Source organism: Lepisma saccharinum, chromosome 16, assembly GCF_977018435.1.
Source record: "Lepisma saccharinum chromosome 16, izLepSacc3.1, whole genome shotgun sequence".
Lineage (NCBI taxonomy): Eukaryota > Metazoa > Arthropoda > Insecta > Zygentoma > Lepismatidae > Lepisma > Lepisma saccharinum.
In genome coordinates this window covers 35,568,697-35,587,366 of record NC_139244.1, presented here as the reverse complement: position 1 = coordinate 35,587,366, position 18,670 = coordinate 35,568,697, and the positions used below count along the sequence as shown (strand labels likewise).

The 18,670-nt window shown below is 38.3% G+C and overlaps 1 protein-coding gene across 1 annotated transcript in view; it reads left to right on the top strand.

The window, feature by feature from the left end:
- Positions 1 to 7,844: 7,844 nt before the first annotated feature.
- Positions 7,845 to 18,670, top strand: part of LOC146000020 (myrosinase 1-like) — a 56,087-nt gene continuing 45,261 nt past the window's right edge. Inside the window, exon 1 of the mRNA XM_083137326.1 lies at positions 7,845 to 7,999. Coding sequence (XP_082993452.1) covers positions 7,849 to 7,999 — 151 coding nt within the window. The 5' untranslated portion in view covers positions 7,845 to 7,848. The remainder of the gene's footprint in view (positions 8,000 to 18,670) is intronic.

Sequence of the window (18,670 nt, the reverse complement as noted above, 5' to 3'; positions counted from 1 at the left end):
TTGTAATTTTCATAAGAACATATATATTTTTTTTTTCATTAAAACCATAATGAACATTTTCTTAACATTAGAAATATAAGAACATAAAAATTAGATGGGATGAAGTGATAAATTGATAGACATTCCTTTATTTGTTTGTTAGTAAATTTGCCAGTATTTTTGATCTAATATTTCAAATTACTTGTTCTTATTTCTTATAATTATTTATGGGCTAAGAATTTCATACGAATTGAGTTTCCATGGATTTCGTTCAGATGTGGGGCATATTTAAAAAAATGCACACATTGTTAAACTGTAACAGAGCAGGTACTCCATTTTTAAGTTAATACACTTGAAGTATTTAATTGGAGCGTATACCCAGCCCAGTGGAGGAGGTGCTGCACAACATGTAGTTGCCAACCTAATATCTTTTTCACTATTATCCAAGACAAACTAAAAAGCTGTCGTTATTTGTGTATTTTACTTAACAGGAGAGAGAAAATCTGTTCCATGCATTATTTGCACCGAAGTATAAGTTTGTCATATCATAATAATCTTTTCATTTCCTAAGAAGACGAAAAGGCCCACATCTACCACCACGTAACGTTCTCCTAGGAACAGGGATCGAACTAGGGACCTTTAGGTGTCCCAATGGGTGATGTAGCTCTCTGTTCATTCATCCTCTATTCTAGAGCATCTCTCTTCTGATGGTGAGCTTGATGGTAAGGTGCGAGAGGTAATAACTATACACTTGATGGCAAAACACAACACTTGAGTTTAAACCCCTACAGACTGGATAAGCGTTGTGAATGGAAAAACCTGTCTTTCACTGTGTGGAAGTGCTCCCTCAAGGTGTCAAACCATGGACTTGGTTAAAATGAGGTGTCCGTTTGTAGTACAAGTCTGGAAGCCCAGACTTCACTCCCTTCTCCTAGACTTTTAGTTTGTACTTCTGCACCCTCTGACTTGTGATTTAGAACTGACCTCTCTCTCTCTCCCAGACATTTATTCAGCTTGATTTTACTAAGTCTGTTTACATGTTTACGTTGCAGATGAGCTTAAGTAATGTCTGACACTGCATTCCTAATTGGCAAGTTCCTATGTGGAAATAATGACTGAATAACTGGGATTTGAAAGTTCATTGTATTGATATTTCTACAGATTGTTACGATATTCATTCACCGTACTAATTTCCAGAGCAGACCAAAGTATGTGGCCACCAAAAGTTCAAGATCTAATTGTAAGTTATTTTGTGATTATTTGCTGCTGCACTTTGACCATCTTGCGAAGTTGGGGATGAGTGATGAAATTGATGAATGGACATTCACAAACAACCAAGCCCGAGCGGGATTCGAACCCGGGATCATAATAAAGATAACTATATTTGCTAAAATTACTCATATTTTGTATTCATAGATCCAGTCATCTAATAGGCAGCAAGTGTTTGGGGGGGGGGGGGGAGTGCTAGAGTAGTCTGCCCCAGAGCCCCAATCAGTCTCATTATGCCCCTGGTTATGAAATGTCCTTATGTGCATCGGACCTAAAGTCTGCACAACACCTGTTTTACTGGTCAATTTTCGGTTAGATATTCGAAATAAACATGTCAAGAGCAGGAAAGAACCACTTATATACAGGGTGTCATTAAAATGGCGCCCGGGGACCACAGAAACGTAGACTATAGAGGAAAAGAAAAAACAACTTCCTCAGTTAATTTTTTTGTCGTTGGTGCGTCGTTTCGACGCTACGAACGTTAAAAAAAGAGCTCGTTTTGCCGGCTGTATGCTGGCAACCCAACATAACATTAAATCTCATCGGTGACGTCGCTTCCTGTTGCAAGTGTACCAGTGTTGCAAGAAACGCACATATTCTGCGAAAAATGGCATACTACCAACCAGAAGCTAGAGGGGAACGTGTCCATTAACCCAAAGGTAAATAAAGCAATGATACAAAAACGATGGAAAAATAAATAGATACGAGGGTCACTATTTATATTTTGAGCCTAACAATGAAAAAACAGGAATTTGGCATTGAAAACTACTTTATTGTTTTTCGAAGTATTCCCCTTTATGGTCAATACACTTTTGCATTCGTTCGAACCATTTGTCAAAGCAGTTTTTCCAATCTTCTTGAGACACCTCCATAATATGGTTTTTGAACGCATCAACGGCGTCTTCCGCCGACGAAAATCGTTGTCCACGCAATTTATTCTTGACATTCGGGAACAAGAAGAAGTCATTGGGTGCCAAATCAGGACTGTAGGGCGGATGACCCATCAATTCGATTTTTTGACTGTTCATAAAGTCGGTTGTTAGACGAGATGTGTGACAGCTGGCATTGTCTTGATGAAGAATGATCCGACGGCGTTTGTTTGTTTTCCGTATTTGACCGAAGACCTCTGGCAAACAAATTGTTGTGTACCATTCAGAGTTGACCGTTCTACGTTCCTCAATAGGCACATTTGCCACATGACCAGTTTTCCCGAAAAAACAGGCGACCATTTGTTTCGATGTGCTTCGAGCGCGAACAACTTTTGTTGGATTGGGTTCATCTTGAAACACCCATACAGTCGACTGCTGTTTACGTTCCGGCTCATATGCATATATCCATGATTCGTCACCTGTTACAATCTTATATACGTCTTTTGAAGTACCACGATTGTATTTATTGAGCATTTGTTTGCACCAATTGACGCGAGCGTCTTTTTGAGTTTTTGTCAAATTGTGAGGGATCCAACGAGAACATACTTTTCTCACAGCTAAATGATCATGTAATATTTTATACATGCTGGTGGAACTAATGCCTATGGTTGCCTCAATCTCACAGTATGTCACATGACGATCTTGCAGTATTAGGTTTTGCACAGCATCAATGTTTTCTTGAACAACAACTGATTTTGGACGACCTTCGCGAATCTCGTCGGTGAGCGAATGGCGGCCACAATTAAATTCGTTATACCAGCGTTTCACAGTGGCAAAGGATGGGGCTTCATCGCCAAATGTGGAAGTAAGTTGATCGATGCACTCTTGTCTTGATAATCCACGTCGAAAATCGTAAAAAATCATCGCACGAAAATGTTCACGAGTTAATTCCATTTTATTGTTGTCGCGCAATCTCCAAGGCAATATAAACAACACAAATGAAGCTATTGACAAAACATTTGAAGTACGTTATGGTCAATAATGCCAGACAATTCCGTGCAAACGTCAAATCGCGCCTAACTTCAAAATATAAAAAGTGACCCTCGTATACAAAAGAAAGTGGTGGAATGGTAACTGGGAGAGAAACGAAATCTCGCCTCATGCGTGTCCAAGGGCGAACCAGAAATTCCTATCTGAAGGGCAGGGAGGGAGGAAACGCCTCCAAGGACCAAGAGGTTTGTAAGCTAGCATTCACCGTGCATGCGCTACCCAATAGACCGAGCGACACTATATATTTTAAAAAGGCCAGTCCAAGCGACACGTGCAGCTTGTCGCGTCACTTCGTTTCGGAAGGTTGCAGTTATTTATAAATATTAGTTTACAAGAGACAGGTGTCGCTTGCTTCGGTCTGGAAAGCTCGCAGAGAAACCCTGCCGCGGTTGTAAAATGCGGCTTGGAAAAAGAGGACAACCCATCTCCAGGACCTTGATACGGCGGTCTACTCCCTTCTTTTATCATTTCTCATTTTGGTTACATCATACATTCCAAGATCGCGGGACGGCACACGCCACAAAAAATTGTGTGTCAGCTTCAACACAGGGAAATACGTAGTTTATAATACTATATTGTCTGTTTTTTCCCTTTATTGTAATGGACATAAATGAAATATTGGTTTTAGTTTAATTTAAATTAATAGTACATTAATTGTACTATTAGTACATATATTTATTTTTTCTGTATCTTATTTTTTTCTACTGTAACAGTGATTTTCGGGAAATGTTATGTAAAATACGAATTGTATATAAAAAGTATTTAACGAGGATTTGTTGCAAAAGCTGCCTGTGAGTCCGCTCTATTCTGTGATCGCGCTTGTACAAGGAATAAATGAATAATTCGAAGCCGCGAGGCCCTGTGCGATGACGCGTGTCGTACATCCCTAACTGCGTCCCTGTCACCGCTCTCCTAAAATAAAAATCCAACTCCCGAAAATGCTGTACGTCTATTATAGTTATACGGCGCACGCTTTTAGAAGGAACATGAGTTCGGCCAATACCCAGCCAGTGCTACTGCAAGCGGAAGGGAAAGACAGAGAATTCGCTGTGTCCAATAGTTAACTATTTTTGTGTAATGCATACACAGTATGAATGAGTACAGTGAAATAATATAGTGAATATTTCTACACAGGATTATAATATCATATCACTGTAGCATATGCGAGAAACCCATACCTGAAAGAAACTTGAAGGTATTTATTCATCACCGCTCTCCTCGTCTTCCTCGGTCTCCGTGTCACTGATTTCACTCATTTCCGAGTCACTCTGCACCCTTGGTGCCTGTATACTACTGGTGCTAGGTTTTGAGAGTGACATTATTTAAAATATAAAGAACACACGGAGCACACACTATTGCACGAAAGGGCTGTCTTTAATCTTTTCACAAACTGTTCTTTGTGGCGCACGAGTGAACGATAAGCGAATAATATTACCCCGTCCTTGCTACGAAAACGGTGAACTCAAACTGACCCAGACTTTCAATGTTCAAGAACGCCCAGAACAATGAAGGGTCATTGTTTATATCGAGGCGAATTTAACATCCACAGTTTTCCCTAGACACAACAACTCAGCTGCGTGAACACGGTGGCAACGAAAAAACAGGCGGAAGGAAATGAAAGGTGATGTTTCCCTTGTTTCTTCAAGGAACGATAACTCCGGCTGTAGGCGACGGAAATTCATGGGACTTGGACAGTCAGGTTCAAAATGTATTTCTTCATCTTATGGTGAGCCTTAATGTGGCGAATTTTATGAAAACTTCTTGCGCGCAAGAAAAATACAGAACACGGCTTTTAACTTCCGCGCTGCAGTCTCCTAACTGTACAACGTTGCACTCCTGCCATTGGCTCATCGCCACGCACACCCTCTGCGTGGCCCCGCCCGATATCGCTTCTAAAAGCGTGCGTCGTATAGCAATATTTGTCATGAAAGTTAAATTTCCAGAAAAGTTCAGGCCGAGACCACCCGGACTTCTAACGACGTCCATGCACTCAGGCGCGGATCTACGGGGAGGGCGATAGCCCCTCCCAACTGCCGGGTTTTTGGATATACAGGGTGATTAAAAAAGAATATACGTATTTCAAACCAGTATGCTGTCGAAACTACTGATCATTGAACAGCACGGCGCACCCTGGCGGTAGATAATGTTGCCTACTTTCAATCAATTGCCGCTAGATCACTCGTGCAGCGCTGTTTGTCTTCACGATCCCATTATTTCAGTCAGAGTGAAAATGGCGACTCAGCAGCAGTTGGCCTTCGCGGTCACCGGATTTGTATCCCTGCGACTTTTTCAGCTGAAAAATCGGATCACTACTGCTGTAGCATCAGTGACGATGGACATGCTTGCCCGAGTTTGGAATGCATTTAAGTACCGGTGTGATGTTGTGCCGCTGATGGAGGACATATTGAACATCTTTAGATATTCGTAAGTAAGTGTCAAAACTTTCAGTTTTTTACTACTTCTATTTTTTCAAATATACCTATTTGAAACACGTATATTATTTTTGAATCATCCTGTATTATTATTTCTAATGTTTTTGAAGACTCAAATGTTCTTTTATTGCCACGTTTAATGTCGAGAATATTTTCAAAGTTTGATTTCAATCAACTTTATCATCAGCAGTGGCGGTCCCTCCATGGAACAGAGGGATCAGGCTGTTCCCGCCTACTTATCGCCCATTGAAGCTATTTAAATTATCTATAATAACATAATAAGAACACTTCTTTCTCCCGAAATCAACATTTTCAAAAGTAACGCCGAAGAAGAACATTCACCGTGACCGGGCGTTTGTTTACTTCACCTAGCCTCGTCGTTCATCCCTCTGCGGCCTGATGCCGAGTATTTCCGACCATGCGCGAAGGTAAACGATCCTCACCACGAATTCTTGCTATGTGCTAAAGTTTAATTGCGTCGTAGTGATAGTTTTGAGTGTAGTAAGTCCATATTTTCCTAATTTCATTGCAAAATTGCGTCTGTCATTCATAACGAACTGGAAAAATGTTCTATAGTCTAAGCGTCTGCTAAATGCTTTGGCTAAATGCTGCGAAATAGCTTCCGAGGGGACAGCTCGCATCCATCTGTTACACCAGCCCCAAGCCAAGGCCCAAGACGCACGCAGCGGCAGGACAAGAAAGCGAATGTTGCGAGCGTAGGGTTGCGAATGTTGTATGATCGACCGGCTGAAGACGAAGACGAAAGCTTTTAGTTCATTGAACTTTACAGAAAAGACAGCAAACCAATACCTATCCTAACTGGATTAAAGACTAAAACGAAATCATACACAAGGCATTTTCAAACAAGTTACTACAACTCTGTAAAATGATTAACTGGGTACTCTACCAGCGACAAATTATTGTTGTCTTTGTTTGTTCCAGAGAAGGGAGTTTGGAACAGTTCTGGTTTTGTCACAATTTCTACAAATCTAGCGGACGTCATGAAAAAACTCGGCCATCTGAATGGAATTATTTAATTGAATTACAAGAATACTCAACTCTACAAAAAAAAAATGTCTACGTAATCTACAAATAGAGAGATGAAACACGGTTTGACCAAACATTTATTTCCTCTGATCACTCATAAATTGCTTTCATTATTTTTTTCTTTGTTGTCCATCAACAATTTTGTTTTTAATGTTTTCATTATATCATATTTGCTTTAACAATGTTATTGTCATAATTTTAACGTGCTTCATGTATGTCACTTCTGACAATTTGTAACACATGTATCGTATATTCATTTAGTTCATTTCAGTAAGGGTTGAATTTTACTTGGTCTACTGCATTATATTACGACAGGCATGGGATGGGGGGGGGGGGGGGCAAGTGCAGGTCATTTGTTCCCCTGCCTGATTTAGCACCGCACGCCACTGATCATCAGATAGGTCAATCGAAACTGGACCTACAGTTTAAATTTGGATCCGAACAACGGTGCGATGTGCCTCAAAATGGGATCGAACCCGATACCCTTCGAGAGAATTGCTCTATCTCCCTGATTGCCCATCCAAACAATTTCAATAAATAAATATTTACGGTCTTGAAAAATACGGATGTTCAATAAATCAGTGTAGAGCTAATCTAGTTTTTACTCGCACGTTTTTTTCTTTTACACAATAATAGCCATTTATTCCAGCCCTGGCTGGGTACCTATTGTTGTGAAACAATACTCTAATCTTTAAAACATGAAAGTCAGCATGGTTCCTTTTTACAGTACGATAAATTGTTTATACGTATAAAGCAGCGCCAGTGTAGGTTAGAAAGGTGAGGTGGGCTACCCGACTGAAATTCGCCCCTCCCAACTGTAACTTCTGGATCGGCAACTGTCAGCACTATACCACATTTTGAGCTGACTGGTGTACAGTTGCTACTTCTAATCTTACGAACATTTCCAAACTACAATATTACGCTCATTTGTTCTCTATATTGAACAACGAGGAAAAGAGAAAAGCAAAACCCTTTGAAGTACACACAAACCGTAAATTAACATTTCCCTGGTAATATAAAAGATAATAATTACACTGTAACAGCTGTAACGATAGCTTCGCTGAGTGAGGCTCGAATATAACATCTGTTTTCTTTCTTCTGATGATTAGCGCTCTTTCATGAAGAAGATGTTGCTGGGGTATGAAAAAACTATAAAAACGCCTCTGCATCGTGTTGTTAGTTCGTCTTAGGACGTTTTTAAAATGTTGTTGGTGAATGTGGTTGGGCTGTTCTTCCTGGCACAGCTTGTCGTGTGTCAGGATGACGAGTTCTACTACGACACGTTTCCAGAAGGTTTCCTGTTTGGAGCCGCCACGGCTTCTTATCAGGTAGAGGGAGCTTGGGATGAAGATGGTAAGTTACCTTCAGTGGTGTATTCTAAAAATTTGACCTGGTTAACAGCAACAGCTCTTATTATTGTATACATATATTTATTATGTACCCAATCTAGATTAATTAGATACAATGGAAATAAAACACCAATGCAACCATGCGAGTAAAACAAACATAAGTCAGGAAACTTCAAATTTTTCGGCAACTCTATATTTTTCCAAACAAAATCCCTTTTTACCTAAAATTGGACCTGGATTTCCCTTCACCAAGATAAATTTACCTTCATGTAGCAACACTGGAGGAGGAAACTAGGCAAATTTTCACCCATAATAGAGTTGTACCCTCAAACAACATTGCTTCAATTTGAAGTTATCATATTCATGCATATTATTGTGGCTGAAATGAAATTATATAATTTTTGATTGACTTTCATTTGCCAGGGGAGACCGTGGCCTCCCCTTGCCTCTCCTTCCGGACGTCCATGACTGCCTCTGCCATGCAAAGGGTAATTCTTGGGGGTTTCATCCTGCGCCTCTACTAGCATGTTCCTGTTTCCGAAGAGTACTAACGTACGTATATTATTCGGTATCTGACAGAATATTATGTCAATGGCAAGGACAAATATGTGGTGTATGGTTGCATACATACACAGAAAAAATATTTTTCCGATATCTCGTAGCTCCTAAACAAGGTTTCAACTAGAAAAAAAACAACATTAATGTCATCTACCCCTACACGCTGCCAAATTTTAAATGTTATTGGTGGTTCACGGTGATACCGCAAGTGCACGTGTATTTAACAATAGGCAATAGTTACACAATACTAAAAATCATGCTGGTTTCAGCATAGATTTGTATGAGAAATGAATGTTGTCTAGGGCCTTGCGTTCCCTAACAACACCTGGTTAAAGGAGTCCCTTTTGCTCGGACCCCCTCTACGAACTATCACTTTCTGCCTGATTATTATAGTAAAGAACGACTCTGCTTTGTTGGAATATCCACAAAACTCTCCGACTAAAGGTACTTTACAATTAAACTAAAATTTTACGAGTTGTTAGTAATGAGCAACTCGCTTGTACCTGCGGAGGAAGGGAACGTTCTCGTGCTGTGCGAGCTTCTCACCTACACACTGCATGAACGCGATCGACGAAGCCTCTTGCATCGCCCCTTCCCTCCATTCTGCCCACGTCCTAAGAAGTGAGACTACATCTAAAAGTGCTCCCCTGTGCTTAGCACCACGCCATGAAGGCGTATTGGGGGTGTGGGGGTAACGCCCCACACTTTCTTGATCCGGTCGTGAGTGGGGGTGATGTGATCAGGATCACGCCCCTGACCGCCTTTACCCCCCAGGTAGCCATGTTATTCGACGCTGGGTGGGCGCCGGGGCCGCATCCAACGTTAGAAAAGTTACCGACTGAGCCACCGCGACTACACCTATTCCAACTTATTATCGTTGTGTTCGATGCCCGGTGGAGGCACATAGTGGTTCGGATCCAACTTTGAACTGTAGATCCAGTCCCGATTAGTCTTACTGTGCATAAAGTGGACTTAAAAACACGAACTCAATAAATCAATCAAATGTATTATTTTCGTTCAATGCATTAATATCAGTGGCGATGCTAGATAAAGGGCAACTAGGGCACTGCCCCACAACAATTTTAACATAAAAAGTTCATCTGAAGAGACGATCGGTATATAACTATTTTTTCCCCTCCACTCCTACGTTGCTGCAACCAGACGTACAGGGTGTGCACCCTGTGCGAGGCTAATATATTTCTGCGTCCTGTTGGAGAGAGTCAGATCTCAGCTCTGCCCTGAGACGTGACGTCACTGACTGATCCAAAGCTTTACAGCATATGCAAGGGACGGTACCCCCTCACAATGGAAAAGCGCAAAATTCGTAGCCGTCTCTGGGCAGTAAACGAGGTGCCCTGCCCATTCATGTTTGCCTCATTCACCGTTCAGTGTTTCCAACTCTTGGCAGGCACTTCATTCGTTCTTCCAGCCTTCGTACTTTCACCTTCCTCAGTAAGATGCAGCAATAAGCTAGAAAACAATCCCTCGAATGCTTTTCTTCGCGCTTGTTCCGGCGACCTAAATAGCTGACAACACTTTTTATTGTCCAAACTAGTCCCTCGGTGTTTTCAAAAAGATCCTCCTTCCTTTCCATTGTATACGGATTTGGATTTGAGTTAGTTTAGTGTGTGAGTTTGCGTTGCGTTCCATCTGTGTGCGTATTGATCGCTTATGAAATAATTAGTTTTTTTCGCGAGTGAAAGAGTTTAGTTACTGTACGTGTGTATTTATTTGTGTGGTTGTGTCTGTGTTCCAGACAACTTGACATGCAGATTATCTTCGTAAGTATAAACGAACTTTTTTTTTTGGGGGGGGGGGTACATGGACAATGAAAAGTGTTGTAACTGAACTTAACGGTGCATCATCTTCCTAGTTAGTTATTGATATTAGATCGGAATTTGTTACATTTCATTCCAAATAGTGACCCATTGTTCGAACAATTTACTTACTCTATGTCAAGGAACTCTTCTCAAGAACCTTAAAGAAAAATTTAGAGGTTATCTGCCCCCACCACCCCCCAAAATAAAAATATGCCCTGCCTGCCTGGAAACGCACGCGCCGCCCCTGATTAATATAATTGTATAATATAGAATTTGCAGTAATGCAAGCAGTGAAAATATAAAGCAAGTCCGTCAGGTTCGTTCTGAAACAGAAACAACGTTAAAAAAAAGAAACATAACGTGAATCGAGTGTTATTCCATGTCGAGAACACGAGACATTACGTCCGACAATCTTCATCTCGTATTTCTCTTTGACATTCCCGCTCAATTTACCGAGATGTATACCCGTAATTGGTATGCAAGCCGCACAATTGCAATGTTGGTTGGATTGTCTATACACAAGGCGCTTGGTGGTCAGACATCGCCAAGGAGTCATTCCATGCCAAATCAACACAGATATGTGCAATTTTTAACCTGACCACCTCCGATTTTCATGAAATTTGGGGAGTTGAAACTATGCATAGAACTTAGTAACTACGAAAATTTTTAGTCTCGTGCGTCTTGTAATTGTTAAATTATTCAAGGTCAAAATTTGCAGAATTTGCCTTTTTTGATCCCGCTTAGCTATACTAAATGTGCTGTCACTCCGCCCCTATTTCACCTAGGAAGCTCAAATCAAGCTTATTGTACAGGGAATTGAATAAGCTTTCCAGTGATATATAACAAGCCTACCTTTGAATAAAAATATAATTTTGTCACGTGACCTTGACTTTTGACCTTGAATATCTCAAAACATGGCATCACCAAAAATCGTGAAAAAAATATATTTGGTTCCTCATACCATACTATAAAACATACCAAAAAATCATTTTGGGACTGCAATGGGATCAGAAGATACAAAATAATATGTGTAACTATGTGACTGATAAAAGCCCGATTACATGAACTATGAAGAGTCAAATGTCCCTTAACACTCCCTACAAAATGTGAAGGAGTTATCCTGGGTATAATTGGTCATGAAAGAAATAGGTTAGGCACAGGGAGATCCCTAGCCGTGTGTGTCATGCGCAGGTCCGGCATATTGTTGACCGCCATATTGAATTCAACGCAAAAATTTCAAAGGAAAGGGGGTGATGTGATATATCAAATGAGGCTAGAATTTCACGAGAAATGAAGTGACGAAGCTTTATCCAACATATATTCAACCAGCAAGAATTTATTACTGCATGCTTGTAACCATTTTCTCCTTTTCGAGGTGTTAAAAACAAAGCATTGGAATGCTCCTAACGTGTTAGGAACTCATCGAGATCACGCTGACATCTTGGGAGAGAAAGAAGTATACGCACCATTGCATATTATTTTAATCAGCTACATTCACCAAATAGTTGAATAGTGAAGAATATTGGGAAAAGTATCTCAAACAATTACGTGACACTTCCTTTGGAATGAAAAATTCTTCAGTGACGAGGCAAATTTTTATGTTCACGGTGAAGTTAATAAAAATAAAATGCAATACCTGTGATTTACTCAGTCGAATGGTTGTTGCTGGTAAGCTAATTATGTGGTATAATGTATGGCGAACGGAAATGGTTGGTCCATATTCAACAACGGAACCTTAAATGGTGAGGGCTTCTTGGATTTGTTAAGTGAACAGGTTTTTTCACCCTTGCTTACGGGATATGGCACTTTTCGAGAGTTTTGAAATAGGACAGAGTGTGACCACACTATATAGGCATTTTCGCAATTTCTTCATGGTAATTTTCTAGGTAGATTGATGGGCACAAGGGGATCTATTAAAAGGCCTGCACATTCCCCACATCTAACATCTTAGGAGGACTTTTACCTTCAGAAACATTTGAAGAGAATGGTGCATGCACTAAAAGTCCCTGATATTGACCATCTGAGAGAAGGCATAGTTGCTGATTGCGATGTTGTTGCACATGCTACATTACCAAATGTTCTATGCGAGTGTGAGAGACGTCAACGATGTGTTCACAGGAACATTGACAACATTATAATGTGCATATATCGTAAGTGAAAGATATGTGTATAACTTTTTGCTGGCGTAAGATACGTTGGAAAATCCTTCGTCACTTCATTTCTCGTGAAATTCTAGCCTCATTTGATATATCACATAACCCCCTTTCCTTTGAACTTTTTGCGTTGAATTCAATATGGCGGTCAACAAACAATATGCCGGACCTGCGCTTGACACACACGGCTAGGGATCTCCCTGTGCCTAACCTATTTCTTTCATGACCAATTATACCCAGGATAACTCCTTCACATCGTATCGTACCCAAGGTATTGGGTAAGAAGTATAAAGTCTTAGCATAGCAGGTATCAGAGAAAGGAATGCTGAATAAGTAATCAGGCAAAGGTCGGGTGATTGACTTGGAAGGCGTATGTGGCATGAGTGTTGGAATTGTCAGGAGGTGTGATCAGTTGGCGAGAATAGGAGAGAGAGTAAGGTCTGCGGATTGTGAGAGAGGAGCAAAGTGGGGAACGACTATTGGACGATGGTGTGTGACAAGAGACAAGTGATAGTTGAGAGGACAAGCTAGGAACAATCTCCATATATTTGTAAGGCAAGTAATATCCTTTCCTTACAAATATATGGAGATTGTTCCTAGCTTGTCCTCTCAACTATCACTTGTCTCTTGTCACACACCATCGTCCAATAGTCGTTCCCCACTTTGCTCCTCTCTCACAATCCGCAGACCTTACTCTCTCTCCTATTCTCGCCAACTGATCACACCTCCTGACAATTCCAACACTCATGCCACATACGCCTTCCAAGTCAATCACCCGACCTTTGCCTGATTACTTATTCAGCATTCCTTTCTCTGATACCTGCTATGCTAAGACTTTATACTTCTTACCCAATACCTTGGGTACGATACGCTCCTCTACCCCCTAAAGAAAATCTTTTGATTTTCACCTAAAGATGAAAGATTTAAAGTTGTATTCCATATCGATCCATTCTATGGAGAGATTTCTTTTTATTATAAAATATAGTATACTAAAAATATTGTAATAACATACCATTACCCAGAATATATGTAAATGGAATAATATAGGTCCTGAAAATATAAATATATCACAAGTCTCGATAGAAAAAAAAAGAGAAGAAAAAAATACATGTCTGCATAAAGCATATAAAAGGTAAACACTGGCACGTGAGTTTGTTATGCTAACTTGACAATCTGCTCGTGCGCGTATTCATTGAGAGGCTTACGCTACAAATCTGAGTTCCAATACTACATGATGACGTAGCGAAGTCCGTGCATAAGCATGCAACACTCTGACACCACGTGAGAAAATTATAAAAGCATTGTTCCACAAGAATGGATCTTGTCAAAATATATGTCTCAATGACACACTAGCGAAGTAGTGTAATCGATCCTGCAAGCACTGACACTGCACAACACTATGAAATATTTTGAAGTTAATATTTACAAAATCAGCAATGTTTGTGATACCCATCCGAGTTACACTTGCACACATATGTCATTATCGATGTAAATTCCACCGTCTCTTACTTTATTGTATCATTTAAATATCGCTGTCGTTTTTATTTATAATATATGTCAACTATCACAGTAAATATTTAATTAGGAAACTTGAAGTTATTCAAAATATATACACTGTATCAGTAACTGTCCTTGAATAATAATATATGTACATGAATTTATGTATTTGAAAATAAGAATATAATAGTGTTCGATAGATAAAATCACAGCACTAACATTTGTCCATAAAATTAATGATTGAGTTATCCTGATTCTCACAAAGAGTTCAAGTAAAATACCATAATTTTACTCTTGTTATCATCACTTAATAGTCTTTGCGCATAGCAATGAAGTTTCTTCTTGAACCAAACCACGTATATATGTATATATTAGTTCCTTGTGGCCGTGAAAAATGTTTTTCACTTTGATGCATTAACTTTGCAGCTACAAATATTGTCATTGATGAAAAACGTACAGTAGAGAACTGCATATCGTCGAATTGTGAATGTGAAATATTTAGTTGTACGTAAATATTCCTTCAAATCGATGTATGTATTATCAGCGTTGAATATCGGGTCTCACTACTACTTGACTTCAGTAGGAGTTAATTAGAATAGAATGAAGGAGATCCGTGTTAAACGATTTGGTGCTTATCAACTGATTTCGCTGAACTGCGTAATTAAAATTGATGAAAGGTATAATTGTAATTCCTGTTTCCACGTGTCGAAAAATTAAAAGAAAAATCTCAGAAATAAAAATCTTGAGAAAATCTTAAGAAGGTTCGTATATCAAAATAATTTCTCTGCGTCCTTCAGGTGTAAATCGTGTTGATTTCTTATTTCTCCAAGGTTTTAGCTGGTGACCATCTCTAGACGTTGACATCTGTGAAAAAGCTGAACTGAGGACTGTTAACATGGTTTCATAATATTGTTAAAATGTTCATTTCACCATTAAAATTTGAATTATCTGTGAGGCAATTCAGGTAGGTTTTGGAAAGGAAATTTGCTTCATATACCGAACAGGCATTTCCTCCTGATCGTTAGTGTAATGTTGTGTGTGAGAGAGAACTTAATATGTCGGTATGTGTAGAGGTTTTGTTGAGACAAGGGCGCCTCTAAGTCACCCTTATTTTAAGAAAGTAGTACTTGTAAATATTACAAGTATGAAAAATCTTGTAGTTGAGGGTTGTTATATTTGAGGAAATGGAATTTGAAAAGGAGTACCGATTCAGTCATAACATTTACTCTTACTATAAATTACCCAAATTCTGATTAATGCCATCCTTTACACACCAAATATAATTACAATCTGGAGAAGAGAAAATAAATAAATATAACTACTAATAATTACTAAAAGCAAATTGAACTTTACATATGAATGTAATGTAATGCTGTAAATACTCTTGAAGATTTAATGAGTGTATACTGTATACTACTGCAAAATTTAAATTACGTATAATTGATTTCTGAAAATATATGAATGCTTAAATTAACTGAAAATATTTATAAATAACAATTGAATTGAATGAAATACTTTAAATATTACTAAAAATACTGTGTCGAACGATCGTCCTTCTGTTAGTATAATTGTTAAAAATAACGTCATTACTAAAGATTAATTGTAAAATACACAACTTGGTGATAGTGTCCATGACAATTGGAATACGTAAAATAATATTCTAAAAATCGGAAATTTCGTTGTCCTTTATAGATTCTTTCTCCCTTAATGATATTGCAATCAACCTAAGAATACAAAAAAATATGGAGAGAAAAAAAAAAGAAAGTTGACAATTGGTAGTGTGTAACTATATGCATATGCATCTAACATTAAATAACATAAAAATAAAAACTTAATTGCAATTTATATTCCAAATGTTGCCAGATGAAGAAATAAAACAGACATAAAATTCCATGTTCCCTTGTATCTTTCGATCTGATCAGTTCCCCGGCTAATGTGGAATGTAAGATATCTGCTGTTTAATTTGCAACGTGTTGGTTACTTCATGTTAAGAGAGAATTTTGCTCCTGTCGATGTAAATAGATATCGTTGCCGGAAGAAACGAATAGAATGCCTCACTTGCATATTTCTTCAGTTGTTCTGTCTTCCTGAATGTTACTCCAGTTTCCCCATTGCTTAAAGAGGAAGGAATTTTCCCGGTGCATCCGAGTTGAACTTTATCCTTTTGCTGATGAAACACATTTTACCATGAAGGCAGTTGAAATTGACTTTGGATATCGCTTCGAGAAGTATGAAATACATGTGAGGGAAATTTTAAGTGGGAATTTTACAAGATGGGAAATTTCTACCATGCGGAAAAAAAATAGAAAGTACTCTAACTAACTTGATTATAATATTCAATAAACTAACTGAGTCGTATTTGGAATGAAGTATCCCAAATTAGATGGATTAATGTAACTTACATGTTTAATGAAAGATACTTTACTTCTTCAAAACTGTCGTAATTCATCTCATGACTGTGTCGTTAAATTGTTAATAAAATGTGACAAGCGGCTGCTGATAACTCACGATCGTAGCTGTAACTTCTCCTATGCTCTTAATTGACTTATTACTCTTCATAGATTTCAAATGTAAAGTTATATAAGAAAGATATACAAAAAATTTAATCTCAATGTAAAATGCGTATAATTATAAAGGTAATCTTAATATTTATATTATTTCCATGTGATACATTTTATTTAAGCTTTATAATTATCCAAGAACCAAAATATTCACTATTCTCTTCGTATTATTATTATCTATATTATAATTCTTATTCTCGCAATTCTTATTTAGTTATTATTGATCTGTAACTCGTTTTTTGAATAATTTACTGGCTGTACGCCTAGTCAGCTCTTATTATAACTGTTCTCTTTATTTAACGTTATTTAAATCTTATAAAACTGATCTCATATTTCTGTTATTTATTTAGTTATTAAAATTATAAATGTAATTAACTTAAATTTAACAATTGAAATATTAAAATGTGTACTTGTTTAAACCCTATTTTGACTAACCACGCTAAATCATAGAGAATTTTAATTCTCATTTTTCCTTACCGAATGTGTTTAACACATTTTATTCATAAAAAATACTAAAGTCTATTATCGACTTACACTACTTATCTTTTGTAGTTCACAAAAGATTATTTCCATCAGTTCTCTGCAGGCCTACAGAAATCTGAGGAAAATTCCTTGCGCGCAATTTATATTCATCAACATTCCCTTTGTTCACTATCCGTGAATACAATAATATTAATTATTATTATTTTTGCGCGTTACTGTACTTGTTGTTCATTATTATGAAACCTCGATGTCTACGTGTTATAACTAATGATTTTAGTGTGGTAATAACTAGTTTTACACTTCCGTGCAATTATTAAGGGCTAAACAATAATATTTCACATAATTTTAGTGTTTGTTAGTTTAAAAAGAATATTTGCAAGACGTAAAATTTATTTAGTGCATAAGAGTACTGAAAAGGAAGTTACGTACAGGGTAAAAGGTATGTTCTCACTCATTCACTCCTGACTGTTCCTGTTCTTCATTCTCATCATCAGCATTTACATTCTCATCGCCGCTACCGTGTTCCGAAGCATAGTATTTCTTCAATCTCTGGACCGAAATTGAGTCTACGACTGTCTGTCCCCGTTTTGTCTTATATTCCACTTTGTAAACATTGGGATTTTCTTTTGCTATAATTTTACAAGGTCCTTTATATATTCCCGAAAAGCATTTAGCTGTGTGTACACGATGACTGCCATCGTATACTAGAACCAATTCTCCTGGCGTAAATTCAATGGACTGATGACGTTTATCGTAGTACTTTTTTGCTTGTCGGTGGCGTTTCTGTAAAGACTCATAAGCTGCTGCTCGTGCTTTTTCGAGAATCTTGAATCTCATCTCGTTGTTTACATTCACACTGGGTGTTAAATGTAGTCCGCTCTCCCAGACTAATCTAGGCGTAAATCCATGAAGAAGAAAAAATGGACTGTTCTTCAAATTCTCCTGGTAATTAACATTGTACGACCACACGGCCGATTGCAAGTATAAAAGCCAGTCTGTGTGTTTTGAGTTCACGAAGTTTTTCATAAGTCCCTGTAAAATAGCATGTGATCGTTCCAATAATCCAATTAAATTGTGATTAGCTGCTGGAGCGAATTTAAGTTGGATTCCACATTTCTCCGATAGTTCTTTAAATAAACTAGCTGTGAATGAAGTACCTCTGTCCGTATCTATACGAGAAGGACATCCAAAGCGTAGAATTACATTTTCAAAAAGGAAGTTAGCTGCTGTCTCACTTGAAGTATCTGCTACTGATTGAGCAATTAAAAATCGAGTACCATGATCGATTGCACTTAGTATATATTTATGGCGGAGCAAACCACTTGGTGGATACGGTCCGCTAAAATCTAAAGCGATTCTATCGAATGGTTTCTGTGAGTTGAACGTTAAAAGTTCTCCATATGGTGCTCCTTTTATGCGTTTATTCTGCTGACAAATTACACATTCCTTGACCATTTTCTGAATATGGTTCTTCATGAATGGAAAGTAAATCCTATCCAGTGCATTTTTGTATGTTTTAGTGAAGCCGTAATGCGCTCCTCCAGCTGGTAAACTATGTAATGTCTCAATAACAGTGTTGCGAAGTGACTTTGGTATGCATAAT